The following is a 19,232-nucleotide window of genomic DNA, read 5'->3' as shown; positions in this document are numbered from 1 at the left end:
TTTTACGCATCAAAATCAAAATAAATGTTTCTTTTTCTCTTCTATAAACATCAGTGGATCAAATTGTATTGCTTTTATGAAAAATGTTTGCGTAAATATGTCAGTCCAGGAGAAATTTCAAACAGCACAAGAAAGTTTGGCTACAACAACGTTCCTGCTCGTCTAGTGACGATAAATAATGTGAATGAGAAAAACAGTCGTGTGAATTTTGACACCGGGTTGATTTGCTAACGTCGTATAACTTGCCTCTAAGAAGAACTGACCTAAATTAACTAACTGTGTGAACGTGGCCTTATCTATATAAAACTAGTCACTAAAGGACAAGTTCACAGGCTTTCTGTGCTGAATGTTTTCCATGTAACCTTAATAAATTACAGATGACATCAGGATTGTTGATGCCGGTTCCAGTCATGTAATAAAGGACGAAGGGAACATTAAAGCCAGAGTTTGCATGCAGAGACATTGGGAATAAACATTAGGTTCATATGGCGTTTGCTTCAGTTTATAACAGGAAAAAATGATCAAAAATACCTGAATGTTTAGAAGTGGCATCGCAGCTCTAATAAAATAACTTCTTCTAAATTAAACTCCACCTCTAAAGCAAAGTTTTTCTGTGGGAAACAAAGGTAGTCTTTTATTCACGTGTCATATTGCTGACTTATTTTTCTAGATTTATTTTTATTTTCCCACAAAATAAAAATATTTTATGGCTGCTTTACAGTCACTGTCAGCCCGCCTTCTGATGAAATAATTATGAGCTTCATCATCGATTTATATTTGAGGCTCTTAATTTGAAATGAGAAATGAAGTGGTTCTTGAGTAAATAAGGCCGATAACTACGTTGGGTTAAAAAAGTATTAAAGAAGCTTTCGCTACTCTTCTGAAAGGAAAAACATTGATGGAAAAGATAAAACATTATCTGGAAAAAATATTGTGACTGGCATCAACGTTGGCCGTTCCTGCCGACCATTTCACATATTTTATAATAAACCTGAAAATTTACTCAGACCAGGCCAACCTTTGACCTTTCTATTTAACACACCGGGTTAATATGGCTGGTTTCCATTTCTGACAGCTTAGAGGGTCTAAATCTTTGTCTTTGAACATGTTCAAGGAAAACCTGCAGAAAACTTCACTTTTCTAAAAATATTTAAATCCAGTCTTCTGATAAAACCCCCAAAAATCTAAATATGCATTATTATTATTATTATTATTATTTATAATTTAAACACTTGCAGTAAAGCTCACAATTAAGATGGATGAGCATAAATGAAATCATGTGTGACTCATCCAGACGTGAGTAATGTGAATTACTTTCTGTCAGTCGTCAGTGAGATAAGGCGTCTTTAAAGCAACGTCGTCAGACGATTTGAGATTTTATCCTCAGATTTCCCGTCTTAGCTCACCAACCCCACCTGCCTGCTGCCCACCGATGGCAGCAACTAACCCGGGATTAAAGCAGGCAACACGGCGCTAGCTGCTGGATCGCGGACGGATGACGACACATTAATCACACAAAGGCGCCTCAAACTCTGCCAGTGCACAACTGATAAAATTCTTACTTTAAAACAAATTCAACAAGTTGAGATGAATGGAGGAGACATTCATAACCGACAGGAGGAAAATTATTAACCGTCATGTTTGGAGAGGAACAATTCACTTGTGCAATTGTAACATATTGCATTGACCTTTATGAAAAATGCTTGCACGGTTTTTAAGCAACTGTGTAAATATGTAAAACCTGCAAAAGCAGCACATGTATTCAAATTTGCAACATTAATTAAACTAAACTGATGCAAGATTCAACAGGGAAAACATGCAGGGTAAAAGATAAAAAGCCTCCAACATCACTTCAATGTCACTTTAAGCCCAGCAAGTCCTGCAACAGGATGGTCTGATGTTATTTGCTCTACAATTTAAGAGCAAACCCCTGACTGAGCTGCAACAGTTTAACAAGATTAACGGATGACAAGACACTGCACAGGCAGGCGCGCACGCCTCTGTGCGATCTGAAAGATGCCGTCAGCTCTCGAATTAAGCCTCCCGAAGCCTAACTAGTGCACACACACACACATATATATATATATATACACACACACACACACTCGTGCTGCAGCGAGGGAGTCAGGTCAGTGCTGGACACCGCCAGGCACCAGACAGACCCCCACCATCCACTCACCATGCTGACGCTACGGATTAGTACTTAGACTCCTTGAAAGAGTGTGTGTGTGTGTGTGTGTGTGTGTGTGTGTAGCTTGAGAGGCCTTCTAGGTAACTGGGGGAGGGGGTCATGGGGCGCCACCTGCTTAATCTCAGACACAACAATGTGATCCAAGGAAGAGCTCCTTTGTCTTTGTCCAACTCGTCATGAAACAATCCCACACTGCAAAACTTTCCTGCGATGGTTTGGTCGCGATTTCTTTACCCAAATCCAAGGAGAAGAGAAATGTTTTCTAACATTTCAGTCTTATCCTGTTTGGAGTAAGTTGTCATTACCAAAAAAGGATTTAATCCCAAACTTGAATGTCCAACATTGTTTTCCTGTTTTTACTGAGCTGTAGAAAAGCGTCACGCTTAAACTCACTATGATGCGCCAACATAAAATCCATCTTCATTCTGATCTTTCTAGCACACACAGTGAAAATCATTGGTCAAAACTGACTGTTTTATATGTTATCATGTTTATATATTTATCTGTATTTATTAGGAAACAATATTTTTCATCTTATAAACAAAGAAAACTCAACATGATGCTTCCACCCCCACACTCCAAAAACACAAAACCGTACCAAGTATTTCTGGTCCAGTTTTTAGTGCACATATCTTAGTACACTTAAAATGAGACAAAACTGGCTTATAGATAACTTTTCTGCAAGACATAGGAGTTTTTTTTTAAGTCAATAACTCCTCAGTATTGATGAAAAAGTGCCAGTTCCTTTGGCAGATTATTTTACTTCACTCAAGTTTGGTTTTTATCAGACCACAGCATTTTCTCTCACCAAGTTAAAGGGCATTTTAGACAAACCTGGACGTTTTCTTTGGAAGAAAAATGCTTATGTCTTTCAATCCTAGTGTATAACCCAGATATATAGAGAAAAAAGGAAACTATTTTCACATCTTGGACATATTAAGTCCTTGATGGAGCTCTTACAGTTGAGCTCTTGGATCATCAGATTGTATGTAATTGATGGCAGGTGTGAAGCTGATTTAAAATACCAACAAAGTAGTAGTTTAAAGGTGCCTATTTTTTATTATTTTTAATACATTTACTTAAAACTTGAATAGTACAGGATGGCTGTTGAGGACTTGCTGACCACACTGGAAAGACACCAAATATGAAGTTTGGCTTTGGCAAGAAGAAAAAGTCTTCAACAGAATGAAATGTTTAAATAAACTGAAGTAAAAATGCCTTAAAGGATGTATGTCCACAGCCCCAACTGTCTGGGACAGGAATATCAAGGGCAGCAGACGTTTGTGACAGCTGACAGCTTTATGTGTCACAATCTTCGGACTCCGAGTCACAGCCCAACGACAAACAATTCCCAGTAACTTTGGGTTAAAAGAGCCAAATTTAGCACCACATGTGTGTAAAACGGACACAATTTCCAACCCGTTGCTGTGTAGAGCAAGTTTTCAGGGAGTCTTTCTGAAAACTAAAGGTAATAAAATAAAAGAGTGACCATTCAGTCATGCACAAACCGAACATACTAGTTGCGAGCGCACACACAGCCCGAGTTATTCGGAGAACGACAGTAAGGTGGAAACCCACAGAGGCAGAGGATGACAGAGAAAACAAAAACTGAGAACCCACCAAACCTGTTCTGTAGGTTCTTGCGAAATACCTGACAACTCACTTTCTACTGAGATACACGATACTCTCTCTCTCTCTCTCACACACACACACACACACACACACACCTTTTCTGAGTGCCTCTATGGTGAGCGTGGCCTGTCAGCACTCTGAAGCCCCCCGGCATTGATTAGAGGAGCACATCTGGAGGTCACCAATGACAGGAGAGTGACTGCAGGGACTGTCAAACCTCGCCTGTTCTGTTTTTCTTAGTTGGGAATCTTCATCCGACTTGTCTCAGAATTTTCCCTCTAAATTTCCATCTCAAGGTTTACCTTATATGCTTTGTAAAGGCGTCAGACTTAAGTTATACAAATGACCTCATCCACATAAGTGCCCAACATGTTGTGCAAATACAGGATGTGGATCACCTTCTCTCACATGACAACATCCTTGTGTTTACCTTGCTTTTGTCTCCTGGTGGTGGCGAACGGCGACTTTCGCAGGGAGCTTGGGGCCGTCTTCCTGTAGAAGCTGTTCCTGTCCAGCGACCCCACATATACAGGCTTATGATTCTTTTTTGAGCCGTTGTTGCCAGCGCTCGACTCATACCCCCTTTCCTGCTCGTTGCTGTGACAGTACATGATGGGATCCTCAAAGGATTGTATTTCTCCACGTGCCAGCTTCTCATTCTGCTGCTCAACCCATTTCTCGCAGTGTGTCCAGCGGTCTTTTGCAGGATACTCCTCATAATCAGGATCCACAGACACTGAACGCAGATTTCTGATTCTGTCTCTGGCCCGATGGTGGGGACGCTCCTCTTCTCTGGACTCATATTTCTGGTCGTAGTAGTCATTGTCCTCTCTTGTTTCGTATTCCCTTCGTCTGCTGTAACGTTCATCTCCTGAATCCCTGGATCTGTAGTTGCGATCCCTCTCCCTGTATTCCCAGCGCTCCTCAGCTTCAGAGTCATACTGGGCCCTTCGTTTACTTCTCTGCGCTTCCTCTCCTCTCCGGTCGTAGTCATCCCGGTGTTTGTAGTCACGATCCCGTTGTTCGTATCGATCCTCTGCATAGTGGTCAGAGCGACCGTTCCTGGATTTTTGTTCTTCGTAGTAACGCTCCTCCTCTCTGTGCCTGTAATGATCTTTTTCTCTGGAGCGATATCTGTCCTTGGAGTCATAATAATCCCGATGCCGGTCTTCACAGTAATCTCTGTCCCACTGATTGTCTCTGTGGGCGTATTTGTCTTTGCGATCATGGTAGTCTTCATATTGATTGCTGTACCTATCATCTTCTCTACGGTGTTTCCTAGTGTCATAATGCTTTTCTCCCCTTTCTTCATACTGGTCTTTGTATTTCCTGTCATAACAATCCCTATCCCCGTTTCTGTCCCTGTAATTGTACTCTTCAGAGTCTCTCTGCCTCCTGTGGTCGTACCGTTCAGAGTAATATTCATCTTCTCTACCCCAATCATTCCTTCCACCCCTGTCCTCCATTTGTCCATAACCCTCATAAGTCCTAATGTCACTGCTGTCCCTTTCTTGAGGAACATTGTTCTGAAGGTTGTACTCGTCCTCAGGGCCTTGGTAAAAACAATGCTTTCCCTTCCATTCAGAAATCCTCAGGTCCAGGTGACCGTCTTCTGACCGAGGGTGGAAGTAAACATCGTGGCCCAGAGGCGCCTGCTGGTGGAAGACATTGGCTTGTCCAACTTGGGCCGGCCACGGAGCTTGAACATGTCCTGGAGGCGGTGTCGGCACACCAACTGGAACCATCATCCCACCAGGCACTGGCATATGTCCAGGTGGAACCGGGCTTGCAACTAAAACTGGTCCCTGCGGCGGCCCGGGAGGAAGGACTCCATATCCAGGATAAGCAACCTGTTGCTGCTGGAGCTGCTGCATCTGATGTAGCTGCTGCAAGTGCTGCAAATGGGCCATCCGCTCCTGTTCCCTGGCCCAGCCGGCATCCCCCAGCTCCTCCACGCTCTTCCCTCTCCTCAATGGGACGCCAGCTGCTGGGTTCCAGTCCCCTGGGCCAAACATGACCGGGTTCCCATAAACAGCTGGGCTCGTCATGGCTCTGCTTGTTCAGAAATCAGCCAACCCGGGGCCGATGAGCTCCTCTTCAGTGCGGCTTGTTTTCTCTCTCCAAAACCCTGCATTCCATAACAAGGCGCCGTGGGAGACTCCACCTGCTGAGCATATTGTTTCTAACTCTCCCACTTGTTTTCCCGTGTCTCCTCTTCACTCGCCTCCGCAGGACTGCCCGGCCAGAGCACCTCCCAGCCCTCGGTGCAATTGAAACCTGCCCTCCCACATCTACCTCGGCGAATCAAGGAAGGAGGGAGCGAGTGTGGGTTACTGAAGGAGGGGCCTTCTGGGTTAATGATTCAGAGCAGTCACATGGGATGAGGATTAGCCCAGCAGCCCCTCCCAGCGTCTCTACTAACTTGGACCCGTGTTTCCAAGAGAAGTTTGTGTCTGGAGTGTTTTTTTAATAGATTACGGGGACAAAACACTTAGCAGCATGAACAATTTTGCATATTTTCTTTGCTTTTCCGTTTCTGCTATCCTCAGCAGCTCATTTATCCAACCCTTACCTTTGACTTAGTCTCTGCAGTTCGACTTTGCCCTGCAAGTCAGCGCGTGACAATCATTTACAGCCAAATGTATCCATATGATTTTTCTTGAAATACACATTTGGGGCTGTAATCTAACTCTGACTGAACAGAGGGAAGTAGAAAACTACCAAAATAACAATTTAAGGAGCGTGTAATATAATCAGGGAGAGGCAATTAGTGCAGAGAGGAGGTTTTTGAGAGCACACAGCCTGATTAAGACGGTGAAAAAGTAGCTGCTGGCACATACAATGAGCTATTGTTGGAGACTGTCCCTACTTTCAGAGAGACACAATCTTTTAGTGTGAGAAAAACTCGATCCTATTCATAAGGGTAGAGTATATAATACAACCTGCCCACTCCCTCCACTTTAACTCTGGCTGAAAGAGGTGAGAATAGAAAGAACACGCTTAAAAGACAGATAAATTCACATCAACGCAATTAGTAATGAAACCAAACAGCCTTAAATATAATTAGGTTGCTTCTAAACAAAAATGAGTCTTTATTTAAGGTTTAATCCATCATCGAATATACACACAATACCACTTATAAATACTAATAGAGCAATTTACAGAATCTAAAGAAGCAAATATAAAACGTAGCAAAAGTGAAGATGCATGCACATATTCAATTTTAAAATGAAATGCAGTGTGCTTCAAAACTTTGCAAATCCCTTGAACTTCTTGAACAATATGTCGCAAATATATCGTCATCGCAGTATCAGTGTGTGCAATATTCATATTGCAAAGGCCTGTTCAGAGTGCAACAATGGTTGGCTAATAGATACCAAGTGTTTTGAACTTCTTGGGTAATAATTAGCTGGAGTCTCAGCAAATGCTCACACCGGATACAAACGACACCGCCCAAGATGCTAAAGGTCAGAGTGATGAGAGCACAGATGAGAGAGAGAGGAAAGAAGAAGAAAAGGGGCATATACTGCAACTAATATCTCTATTTTTGTGCAGTCCTCGAGAAAGAAAACCTATGACAAATGTGTCAAACTCGAGGCCCAGGGGCCAATTCTGGCCACCACGGCTTTTTGTGTGGCCCTCAAGTCTCCAGGTGCCGAATTACATCAACCAGTCGTCCCAATGTCCTGACATTGTTCACGTAAAATCAACAGAGTCCCACATTTTTTCTCACTGATAAAAAACTGAAAATTTCCAAAAAAAAGGTAAAAAAAACATAAATAAAACATTGGGTTTAAGTGACCACTAACTCCCTCCTGTAGGTGGCAGTATTTTGAACTTTTGCAGCTCTTAGTTCGCCTGTGGTCGATGTGACGATTAACGTCATACATAAAAGTAAATATTGCAAAACTCCTTTAAAATTTTTCTAAACTAGCTAGCTCCACAAAACTTATTGCAAAAAAAGAATCAGAGGGACTGAACAAAGTGAAAAGACATTTCATTTTAAGAAGACAGCTATTTATTAATATCTTAACAGTGTGTTAATGGGTTTTATCGATACATTCTGGCCCTTTAAGGACATTCATGATGTTGGTTTGACCCAAAAGGAGAATAAGTTTGACACCGCTGCCCTGCAGTGAAATTATTGATCAACAAGGCGTCTTACAAATGATTTTTGTTTGTAACGACAAACAGAAAACCACTTCACAATTATGCAATACCATCCCATAAAATGCATTAACCTTTGTTGTGGCAGAATGTGCAAAACTAGATACAGACAACTGGAAAGCACATTGTTCTCCTTTTAAATGAACCTGCCTAACTATCAGTGTTCAGCGTCTCAGCTTTCAGCAGCACAACGCGACCGAAACTCTGTGCTTGTGTTCACCTTTCAGCCGTAGGAATGTCAAACACAACATTCCTTTCATGTGGCTGTGTTTGCTTATACACCTGAGGTTTCTCAGGAGCTGGTCATCTGTGGAAAAAATAAATAAAGCCGTGGAGTGGATAAGGTCAAACACCTGACTATTGAAAAGCTGCAAAAGTGGAAAACTCAGGAGACAAACCTGAAAATGAAACAGAGCTGTAAGCTTGGGAGGGTGATTTTTTTTACTGTAACTGGTTAACAGAGTTTCAGAGGCGGTGAGAAAAAGAAAGCAACCTGTGGTAACGCGCAAATGCCCAAAAAACAAACGCAAAGCACTGAAACGTCAACTGTAACACAGCCAAAAAGAAGAGAACAGCAATAATACATGGCTACGTTAAGTTACAGAGACAAACTTTCTGCCAATTTAAAAATTAAAAATCCAAACTTTTCCATTCAGTAAAAACACATTACACCTTCAGGTCACATTGATAACGGTTTTTTTGGGGGGGGTTTTGGTTTGGATGGCTTGAGTGAGGAAAAAAAAGACTTGAAGTTGGTTGTTCTCAGTATCAGTGAGAAACTATTTGCGTGGAGGTATGTCAGTCATTCACTCAGGTTAGAAAACAGGAAGGCCATAATGGTGCGTTCACACCAAACGCGTTCTGAGCGTCAGGCGTGTCTGGTTTAAATTCAAAGTCTACGTGGAAGCGCACTGGAGGCCGCTGCAGCGCCTTTCAAGTGTCCAGCACGGCACGATTTGAACCGTCCATCGTGTCTGACGGACAACAACGGCTGGAGCGATTTTGACGCATCTGACGCGCCTCGATGCGCCTCCACACAGGCTTTGAATGTAAACCAGACGCGTACAACGCCAGGTGTAGAACAAAATGTCAAGCGTCTGCATTCAAAGTGCAAACGCATCAAACTTGAAGCGCCTGACACTTTTTTTTCCCCCAAAATTTATTCATGAGGTACAAGGTAAATGCAGTATAACAGTTATAATCGTCTGACACATTTTTGACGCATAACGCGTTTGGTGTGAACGCACCATAAGAGTGCAGCAAAGATTTATCCTTTTGAGCTTTCAAATTCAGTCTCTGCTAGATGTGGAAACGTTAGCAGCCTTGTGAAAACATCAAAGTTAAGGTGGTGGATTGTCTCTAGAAAAACCAGAAAAAATATTCAGTCTTTGTTACAAAGGGTTATCTAATCTAAAGTTATATTTTGAAATATGACTAGAAGTAGTTCCGAGTTGTTTCCCGTTTGTGATGATAAAGTTGGGTATTAAATTTATAGTTCCTTTTTGAAGTGGTGATGCAAATAATTCGTCTCCATGGACTTGATGAAATATCACTCTGCTATCTCACAGACTCGTAATTTGACTTTTTGAGTAACCAGCAACTCATTTCAAATGAAGCAAATTCTACGTTTCTCTTGACCGCTGCGCGCTGTTCACACTTAGAAAGAAGTCAAAACAGCTTAACAGTCGGTCCCTCCCCTTGTGCCTGTTCTCCTTCTCACTCAGTGGCGTAGCCATCATTCTCATTAAGCAACTGGTCAATTGATTTGATTAAAGATCTGTTATTGCTGTACCAACCGTCTAGACCCCTCTGACCTTCTGGTTCTGGTCTGCTCTGCATCCCCAGAACCAGAACCAAACGAGGAGAAGCAGCATTCAGCTTCTACGCACCACAGATCTGGAACAAACTTCCAGAAAACTGTAAAACAGCTGAAACACTGGGTGCCTTTAAATCTCAACTTAAAACCCACCTGTTTAGAGTTGCTTATGGCTAAATTAGGTTTAGAGTGTGGGTTTTGTTGTCTTTGATGTTTTTATCTTTACTTTTCATCTAGTTATTAACTTCTTTTTATTTCTCTTTCACACTGTCTATGTAACCCCCCCGGAAAACGTCCCAGTTAAACGAATCGATATCTAGGGGTGTGAGAATCCTTGTTAAATGGCGTTTTAACTAAAACTCTGAGGTGTGAGAATCCTTGTTAAATGACATCTTAACTAAAACTCTGAGGTCTGAGACGTTTAACTTAAGTCCTACAAGGGGTGCAGGTTTTAATGTTTTTATCTTTAACCTCTTTTTTTAATACTCTTTGTCTTTCTGTTTATTCACTGTCACATGCTGTTTTTATTTTAATTATGTAAAGCACTTTGAAATGCCTTGCTGCTGAAATGTGCTATACAAATAAAATTTGATTGATTGATTGATTAGTTTGTGAACATTCAACTCTAGACATCACATTTCTGACAGAAGCACTGAAAAAGCCTCTAACACTTTAATTTTTTTATGTGGTAGTGTTACGTGTACTTAGTAGGGGGAAAGAAAAGGTACCTTTGACAAGATATGAACAGTTTGTAAGCATAATGTGACTTTTTATCCGCCAACGACACTGGCCGTCGACTAAAACGCAGGACATGGATTATTTTAAAAACACAGTTTAAGACTATTCAAACATTTATTTTCTTTGTCAAACAAAAACTGTAGAATTAAGATTCACATGGACCAGTCAAACCTAGACTGAATTATTTAGCACCAATTAGAGATTTCCTCAAACAGTTTGAAATCTGTTAAATCTTTATTTATTGAAACAAAAAGATTAATTGTTTTCCAGAAAATTGGATAATTATCCAATATCTCATTCTTGTGAACCCAACGTTGTGTTATCTTCTCATCTTGTCAGTTGGACGCAAAACTTTGACTCCATCCCCATATTTATGGTTTTAAACAATTCAAATGAAAACTCCTGACCACTTGACCTACAAACTAAATATCACCAATAACACAACTATTTGATGAAATAGTTAGCAAATGTTAAAAATGGTCAAAATTATAGTAAATGTTAAAAATGAATTTAATATTTCCCTGCTCTTTGTGAGCTGTTATATTTCAAAATAAAACAATTAACTCAAAGTGTGGCACCGTTTTCAGTCCGTTTGAGGACTTTGGACTGCAGGGCGCTCTGCAGGCAGGGCCCAGCGTTTAAGTTACTCTCTTCTCTATAACAATAAGCTTCCATTGTGTCTCAGACGTCACATATAAAAGAAACACACCCAGCCGAGGCACGGAAAAACACTCCCACTGAAAGTGAATTTGTGCCGAGGTATTTTGGACGCAGTGCAACAAGTTTCCCCAACAAAGATCCAGTGAGGATTGTTGATGCGTACACATCTGTGATCACAAACAATAAAATAAAGCAAAGTCTGTCATCTCTGCCACACTGCAGATCCTAAGCTTTTGTGCCTCACTTTTATAATCAACATTTCAAACACTTCATAAATCGCAGATCCCGACAAAATCTTTACCACATCAAGCAGGAAATGTAAAAGAAGACAGGAGACTTCATGTATGTAAAAAAGGGTGTACAGATTTCTGTAGAGACATAAATGATTGGAATCTGTGGTATGTGCATGACTGATCCTTAAAGGCACCTGTAGCTACGTGACCAGTTCCTGCCGTAAGGTAAACATTTTTTCTTAATCCCAGCGTTGGTGAGCAAGCCAGAAAACAGAAATACTGCTTTCTAATCCAAGTTGCTACTACAGCAAATAAAATAAAACTTTGTTGTTGGGATGTAAATATTACACAAAAGAAGCTGAGATTCTGCGTGAAAACCAAAACAATTCAGTTTAGGCCAGAGATCTGCAACCTTTCCTGTCCAAAGAACCATTTTGTCCAGGAAAATAAAACTATTAGAGATGCAAATGCTGCATTGCATTTTGAAAAATTACAACTTACCATTTCTGCAAAAATATCTAACACCCTGGGGAATCTGTTGTCATTTTTAGAGGATCACCATTTTATTTCTATTTTTAGGTTTTAAAAGAAACATAAAACATTAAAATTTGTTGATATTTCTGGAAATGGTTGGCTAATAAAATGAAAACTTAATTTTAAAAAACCGCTGTTGATTTTAGCGCCACTCTGTTGTGGAAATTTAATCCAATTATTCCACAAAACAAATTTAGAAACTCCTACAACCTGCATTTGGTACCTCTGAGACACAGTTTTCCTTCAAAACTAAAGGTTTATTTTCCCTTCCCCCTAATAACCGTGTATTGTAAACAACAGGCGGGTCTGGGGGGATTTTTAGGAAACAAATAGCATTTTTGTGCCTGTGTTTGTATCAGAGAGATTTGGGAAAACAGCTCTAAGAGGAAACCTGGTTTCATTTTTAGATTCTTTCTATATTAAGTTTTTACTTCAGTATCCGTGACCTGCAGGCAGCAGTGAGGAAACCCATGGAGAAAATCACTTTTCATTTTCAGCCAAACATTTCTTCTGCTGCTTAAACGACCAACGGACTAAATCCCATTCTGTCAAATGAAAACCACACAGATAAATTACACATGCAGAGTGTGATTCTGGACACGTTTTGGGCGGATTGTTAAAATTTGGCAGCTTTTCACATCAGTTCAGAGGAAAGTTCTTTCCAAGTCGTTCTCATTGTGTAGAAGAGAAGAATAAAACTAAGATTAAAGCATAAAATAAAATGCTGTGTTATCACACTTGTCAGCTAATTTAGTTTAAAATCTGTTGGACGTGACATGATCGCTGATAAGTTATTGGTTAATCAAGTGTCACGTTGTAGACCTGAGTGAAGTTGCCCCTCTCCTTCTTTAAATCAAACAAAATTGGTGTCAAACGTTTGTGCAGCAAAAATTTTCGTTTGTGCCGCTTTAATTTTAAAGATATAAAAGAAATGTTTCTAGAGGTCAAAGGTCAACCAGCCTCCCTGCCATCTTCAAATCAGCCAAATTGGTGTCAATCAGTTCGACTACGTTTGTGTTGGTTTTTGCAGCAAAAAAAATTGGTTTGTGCTGCTTTGGTTTAGAAGATATTAATCAATGTTTAAAGCTCATTTTGCTGTTGGTTGGCCTTTTGTCCTTTAAACTTTCATTATTATCTTCAAGGCCAAAGCAACACAAACAAAAAATTTTGCAGCACAAACCTTTGACACCAATTTTGTCTGATTTGAAGAAGGTGGGAAGGGGCGGCAACTTCCCTCAGGTCACCATGTAGTAGTACTGCAAAACAAAAATCCCATGAAAACATAATTTAAAATTGCACAAAAAACTCAAGTCTCATTGTGTTCAAAGAGTCAAATCCTTTGCAATCGCAATGGGATTTGGTTCTGGCCACAAAATAATAAAGTTCAACCAAAAACGTCACGAACGTATATCTGGTGCTATCAACATGAATTTCATTAGTTCAGATTTGGGCTGGGCTTTGAGGGGCTGGGCAGGTTTTCTGTTGCTTTGTGCTGGGAACCGTCAGCCAGATCTGGCAACCCTGAGTTTATTCTGTTTGCTAATCAATAGTTTTCTGTAACAGAAGCATGTTTGATTTACTTTAGGTGAGTAAACAGGTCCTGATGTTTCTGTGACTCTTAAACCAACGTTCGGCCTTACCTTGTAGATGCTGCTGCTCCAAGGCCAGGGTCTCCAGCGTGTAGTTACAGAACTCCAGATTCTCTAAGGTCTGCATGCGCGCCGTCTCCTCCTCCTCCTCCTCCTCCTCCAACATCGCCCTGAGCTCCTCCGCAGTCCGAGCATATTCCTCCATCGCCTGCTCCACTTCCTGGAGCCGCAGCAGCACTTGGTACCGTTCCTCCTCCTCCCTCTCAGTTTCTGCCTCCGTCTCCCTGTTCAGGTCTGGGTCTGCGTCCTGCAGGGTTTCATGTTCATGGGTGGCCGTGGGATCGCCTAACTCAGTGTGAATCTCGACTGCGTCGTTGGTGGTGGTTTTTTCAAGGTTGCAGAAGCTGGGGCTGTTTGTTCTCTCCGTGCCGACTGGAGAAGAGGCGTTTTGTCTTGGTGAGCGAGCAGGGGGCCGCGGAGCAGGACGAGTCGGTCTGTACACGGCCGGGGGCGGCGGGCGCTGGACTCGAGGGCGAGGAGGCGGTGGGCGAAGGGTTCTGCGTCTCTCCAGCGAGGAGTTGTTGGAGTGCGAAGGGTTGGAGACGGGGGAATGCGCGGAGCCTCGGATGATGTCGTTTTCGCTGCTGTAGCCCAGGATGGAAAAGTGCCGGGAAACGTGGGATTGCTGGTTCAGGTCAGCCGAGGGCGAAGCGTCTCTAAAAGCAGCAGAGCTCACATTGGTGTCGCTGTAAGAAGAGGTCAAGCTTTTCTCAAACTCAAAAAGCTGCTGGGACAGCTTGGCTTCTAGGTCACTGGCTGATGTTGTCAAAGCTTCCAAGGTGATGGATGTTGGGAGTGTCCCGTTAGGGCCTCGTGTTTTATTTTGGTAATGAGACACAGCACTATGCGTCATGTCAGCATCGCTCATACTGGCATGGCGAGTGAGTCTTTGCTGTTTATCACCTTCTATGATGGTATTTAATGTGTGGGAAAGACTGGGGGATCTGTTATTGGTGGGGGAAATTTCTGCTGGTGGTCTTTGGAGATGAGTCTTGTCTTTTGACCAACCAGGCGCACAGTTATTATTAAGGCTCTGAGTTCGTTTAGGTTGTAGTGGTCGACGGTTTTTGTTGGTATAGTTGGGTTGGTTTCCATTGGACTTTGGGGTAACCTGAAGCCCAGAGCGGTGTGGAGGTAGGCTTGGCCGAGGAGGTTGTCTGGGCCTCGCTGGAGGAGTAGATCTAGGTCTCTCAGATGGCCTGTTAGGTGGGAGGGCAGGTCTATGGGGCTGCGACTCAGGTCTTCTGTTCATTTCATTCTGCTCTACAGTTCTAGCTTGAGCCGTAGCTCTGCTATGTTCATGCATTAAGCTTTGTTCTTGAGTCTTCTCAAAGTAGTCCAAGTCCCAGACAGTGTGGTCCTCATACACCCTCGATTCAGGCACATGTTCAGACCCATTGGGGCTTGTGTGGTTGGAGTTTTCGTCATCGTCTTTCTCTTCTTCAGCATGTTTCTCCTCTGCAGTTTTCTGCTCATTTCCTTCTATTTTGACGAAACGATGAGGAAAAATTCCCCGCTGCCCTCGCAGTTCCCCCTCCAGCCAACCGTCTTCCAAAGTGCTCACAATGCGAATGTGATCTCCCACGTTGAAGTCCAACTCGCCGGACTCCATGGCCCGAAACTCATACAGCGCAACTCCATAGAGACCGTCCTCCTCTTCCTCCTCCTCATGCTCTTCCTCTATGATGGCTTCCTGCTGTTGTTCTTCTTCTTGTTCTAGAAAAACCTCCCCTTCTTCCATGACTTCCTCTTCAGTCCCATCTCCAGCATCATAAGCATCCTTGTAGATTAACTCCTGATTGTCTTCATTTAAATACTGGCCGTCATCTGGGACTTGAGGAGGCCGTAGAGGGCCCAGGAGTTCAACAAAGCCCTCTGGGAATATGCCCCTTTGGCCCTCTAGCTCCCCCTGAAACCAGCCAGGCTCAGGAAGTCCTGTGATGATGATCAAGTCGCCTTCGCGGAAGTCCAGCTCTTCGTTGAGCTGTGCATGGAGGCTCATAAGAGCCCGGGCCTGGCCCAGAGCGTAGGGTGGGAGCTCCAGAGCCTGCGCCTGAGCCGAGCGCTCAGACAGCTGCCTCGATCGACCCGAGAGGTTCAGCTCCTTCACACATGACACGGGGAAGAGACCACGGAGACCCCACGCATTACTGCCTCGTTGCCAGGAATTCCCGAGGTTCACGGACCCTCCCGTCTCTCCCACTACCACATCACCTAGAGAAACAAAGAGAGGAGAGGAAACTCGGTGAATATTGATGCAAATGAGTTCATATATGCCCTGCATATTTTAATGTCTCTGTTCCAGAACGCCTTATTCAAATTATCGCATGACCTCCTCTGTATGCCATCAAGTGAACAAATTACCCACTTATTCGAGTCAGTTGTTTGGCATTAGGGAAACACCCAAAACATGCATGGTTTTGCTTGCAGACAGTTTATGTTGCTTTGGGAGGATTAGCTGGAACAACACAGACTCTCCGATTAGAGAAAGAGGACAAACACAAAAGGACAGTTACCTTGACTTTAATACTGAAGCACAGTCCAAAGTCTTTACCGTCTGTCCTTTGGAGTATAATCTGTCTCAACAATCTGCTTTACAGCTGCAAATCAATATGGACTGCCTGATCTCTGACTATTCCTCTGTTTTCTGTTTTTTTTCCCACCTGGCAGCTGAAATAAACAAATAGCCTCTAGATCTATAAAGTAATTCAAAATTAAAATTACATTCAACTGCAAAAATAGCAGTTGGAAGGCTAGCCTATTAGCATAAACAAACACTGTTACCCAGGCAACCCCGCTAAACTAAACTTAGCTTCAACTGAAAAATAACAGTAGTTAAGCTCACCAATTAATATCACACAAATACAAACTCAAACTTTGCTTAAAGGAAGAGCAAAAATGAGAAACATTAAATAAACAAGTTGCAAAGTGACATTAGCGAAAATTACTGCTGAAATATTCACGTCTCAAAGCGATAATTAGCAATCGTTAACGGATGGTTAGAACCAACCTGCAACACCAACGAATAACAGAAGAATAAAAAAAAAAAACCCTTAGCTGCTTAACAAGGTGCCTGACGTAAAAACACTAAGCATTGAATAAAACAAACAGCAGCACACAGTGGAATTAAATTTTTTGTGAAATAGTTCAGTCAGACTGGATAGATAAGATTTAAGCGCATCAATTTAACTGTTTTCTGGGCAGCCATTCCAATGCAGTCTTAAGTCATTTCTGTATGTATCTCCATCTATTTTCCATCACCTCCAAAAAGCTTCCCTGTTTCCTTTTATCTGCCGCCTCACCTGACCAAAGCCTGGGTGATGGAAAATCTGCAAATGGCTCCTTTTCAACTGCGGCTTTCTTCCTTCCCCCGTTTGCATGAGTGACAGTTTTCCTGTTGACAGATTCATTCACCTTACCCAGAGTTACTGTAAAACTCTGTTACTCTAGATGGAAACCCATATTTAGGAAGCATGCAGCTGTGCTGTAGTCTCTTCTTTTATTTTCAGACGGTGGATTAACCAGAGCTTTGTGAGATTGCTGAGTGTTTTAACTCTGCCTAGTCTTCATGATACTGTTAGAGCTAATAGAGTATTTCTTTCTTTACATTTTATTGTATGAGGTATGGCTCACGATGCAGATGGAAACACCTTCACAGCTGAGGCCAAACAAAAAAAAAGTCGACTTTGTTTTGTTTTATTTTAACCAAACTGGCATTTCTCCAGAGGTTTGTATCAGGATATCAAAGGAATCATCTTTTGCGAGGCATTTTAATAACTTTTAATGGGATGTACTGGGACTGAGGGATTATAAGAATGTTGTTTGGTCAGCAAGTCACAGGGGTCACATTCCAAAGAACGGCGGCTCCACCTCCCATTGTGTCCGGGTCCGAAACTGGAGCGCAGCCAGTGGAACCACAGGAAATACAACTGGACCGTTTCCTATGGATCTTCTGATACGGCAAGTGTTCGTTCGTCAATGACTTTTCAACTCCTTGCATGATTTACTATTAGTGACTTTATACGTTTATGCATTTGACTTACAAATAAGGATTTAACGAGGCAATTCATATAAAAGCAACAAAGATGGACAACCATTGGTTAGGTTCTACCAAAGGTTAACTAAAATAACAAAAACTGAACTGAAGATAACATTTTTGCTAACTGAAATAAATAAAAATGCCAATTAATGGGGGAAAAACTACAACTAACTGGAACTATATTGTGCATTTATAAAACTAAAACAAACTGAAATTATAGATATAATGTCCTTTGTTTTCATGTTTCTGAATCTTGTTTTTAGCCTTTCGAACTGATGTGAAATTCTTTGATTCTTCACACAAGCAGCTTACGTCGGCTGTCGGCAAATTACGCAACAAAATAATCACGTAATTATTTTGTCACGTAAAATAATTACGTGACAAAATAACGTAATTATTTTGCGGATTGTGTTAATCCGCAAAAGTTGCGAAAAAACACCTGGCAGTAACAATTGAATAGATTTTTTTGAAAATGGTATCTTCTGTAGAGGATTCATTACCCAAACTGAATGTAAACATAATCCCAATACAATACTTTGACCAATTTGAATTCTACACCTAAAAAATTACCAACACCTAAAAAATTACCAAAGTATGAAAATTTATTGGCACCAGTTTCCTTAGTTTTGGGAGATCGGTGATCGGCCAATATTTCCATGTGATCCTCTTATTACGACAAAATCCAGAATGTCGATGAAACGTCCTGCACCAACAAAAGCTAACTAAATTAGCACCCGCAGACGTGCCATAAAAGGAAGAGGAAGATGTGAACTGTCGCTTCTGGACATAGTGGAGGAAGCTAGAAGCTACGTGGCTGTAGGGCGCCATTACGGAATAAATTAATCTTTGTTTTGTTCTATAAATTAGGAGGAAAATAACATTTGGAGGCGTCGTCTCTGAAAAAGACACTTTGCATCGCGGCTTTCAGTAGAAAAAGACGCCACAGCAAAGCGGAGTCAGAACAAAGAGGCACAGTCAGAGGAAATGCCACAATGTGTCCAACCTCACTGTTTGATTACTAAAATTATTATTTAACAGTATTTCTAAAAACTACCATAGTTATTTGTAGGAAAAGACTTCTATTTTTACTTCTTAAACAAGTATTTGGGCCTGAAATCAGGTTCTGATCTTTGGTTTCGTTCGTGTATAATAATTGTAAAAAATAAAGCTGACTACTCCGAGGATTTTGCCTATCGCAGGTTATTTATGGATCATAACCACCGTAATAAACGAGGATTCGCTGTATCTACCAACATTTCAGACAGAAAAAAAAAAAAAAGATATCAGCCAAAATCGGAATCGGTAGGTCAGGCTTTTTAAAGATGGGCCAGAAAACTCCCGGCTTAAACTAATAAAAACTAAGAGAAACTAAACACTACTTTTAACTAATAAAGACTGGCAAACACACTGTAAAAACCAATTAAAACTAACTGAATTAGACAAACAAAAGGTCACAATGAAACTATTTCTGTCAGAGGTAAACTGGGTCGTTGCTAATGAACTTGGTCTTCAAGAGTTTCTTAAAGATATAAACCATGTTAACAGTATGTAGGTCATTTCTCCATTGTGAAAC

At 41.6% G+C, this 19,232-nt stretch overlaps 1 protein-coding gene across 6 annotated transcripts in view; it reads right to left on the bottom strand.

The window, feature by feature from the left end:
- Positions 1 to 19,232, bottom strand: part of dnmbp (dynamin binding protein) — a 62,505-nt gene that overhangs the window by 20,984 nt on the left and 22,289 nt on the right. For 3 of the 6 annotated variants that reach the window (XM_008436672.3, XM_008436671.3, XM_008436673.3), the window contains one exon: positions 13,612 to 15,834. In XM_008436672.3, the coding sequence (XP_008434894.1) occupies positions 13,612 to 15,834 (2,223 nt within the window). Of the gene's footprint in view, positions 1 to 4,253; positions 6,065 to 13,611; positions 15,835 to 16,136; positions 16,368 to 16,922; positions 17,052 to 19,232 lie in introns of those variants that run through there. The other 3 variants (XM_081600170.1, XM_081600169.1, XM_008436674.3) reach the window with 3 other exon arrangements.

The sequence above is a fragment of the Poecilia reticulata genome, chromosome 19, assembly GCF_904066995.2.
Source record: "Poecilia reticulata chromosome 19, P_reticulata-male-v2, whole genome shotgun sequence".
NCBI lineage: Eukaryota > Metazoa > Chordata > Actinopteri > Cyprinodontiformes > Poeciliidae > Poecilia > Poecilia reticulata.
The sequence above is the reverse complement of the archived record's forward strand: the minus strand, read 5'-3'. Positions and strand labels throughout refer to the sequence as shown.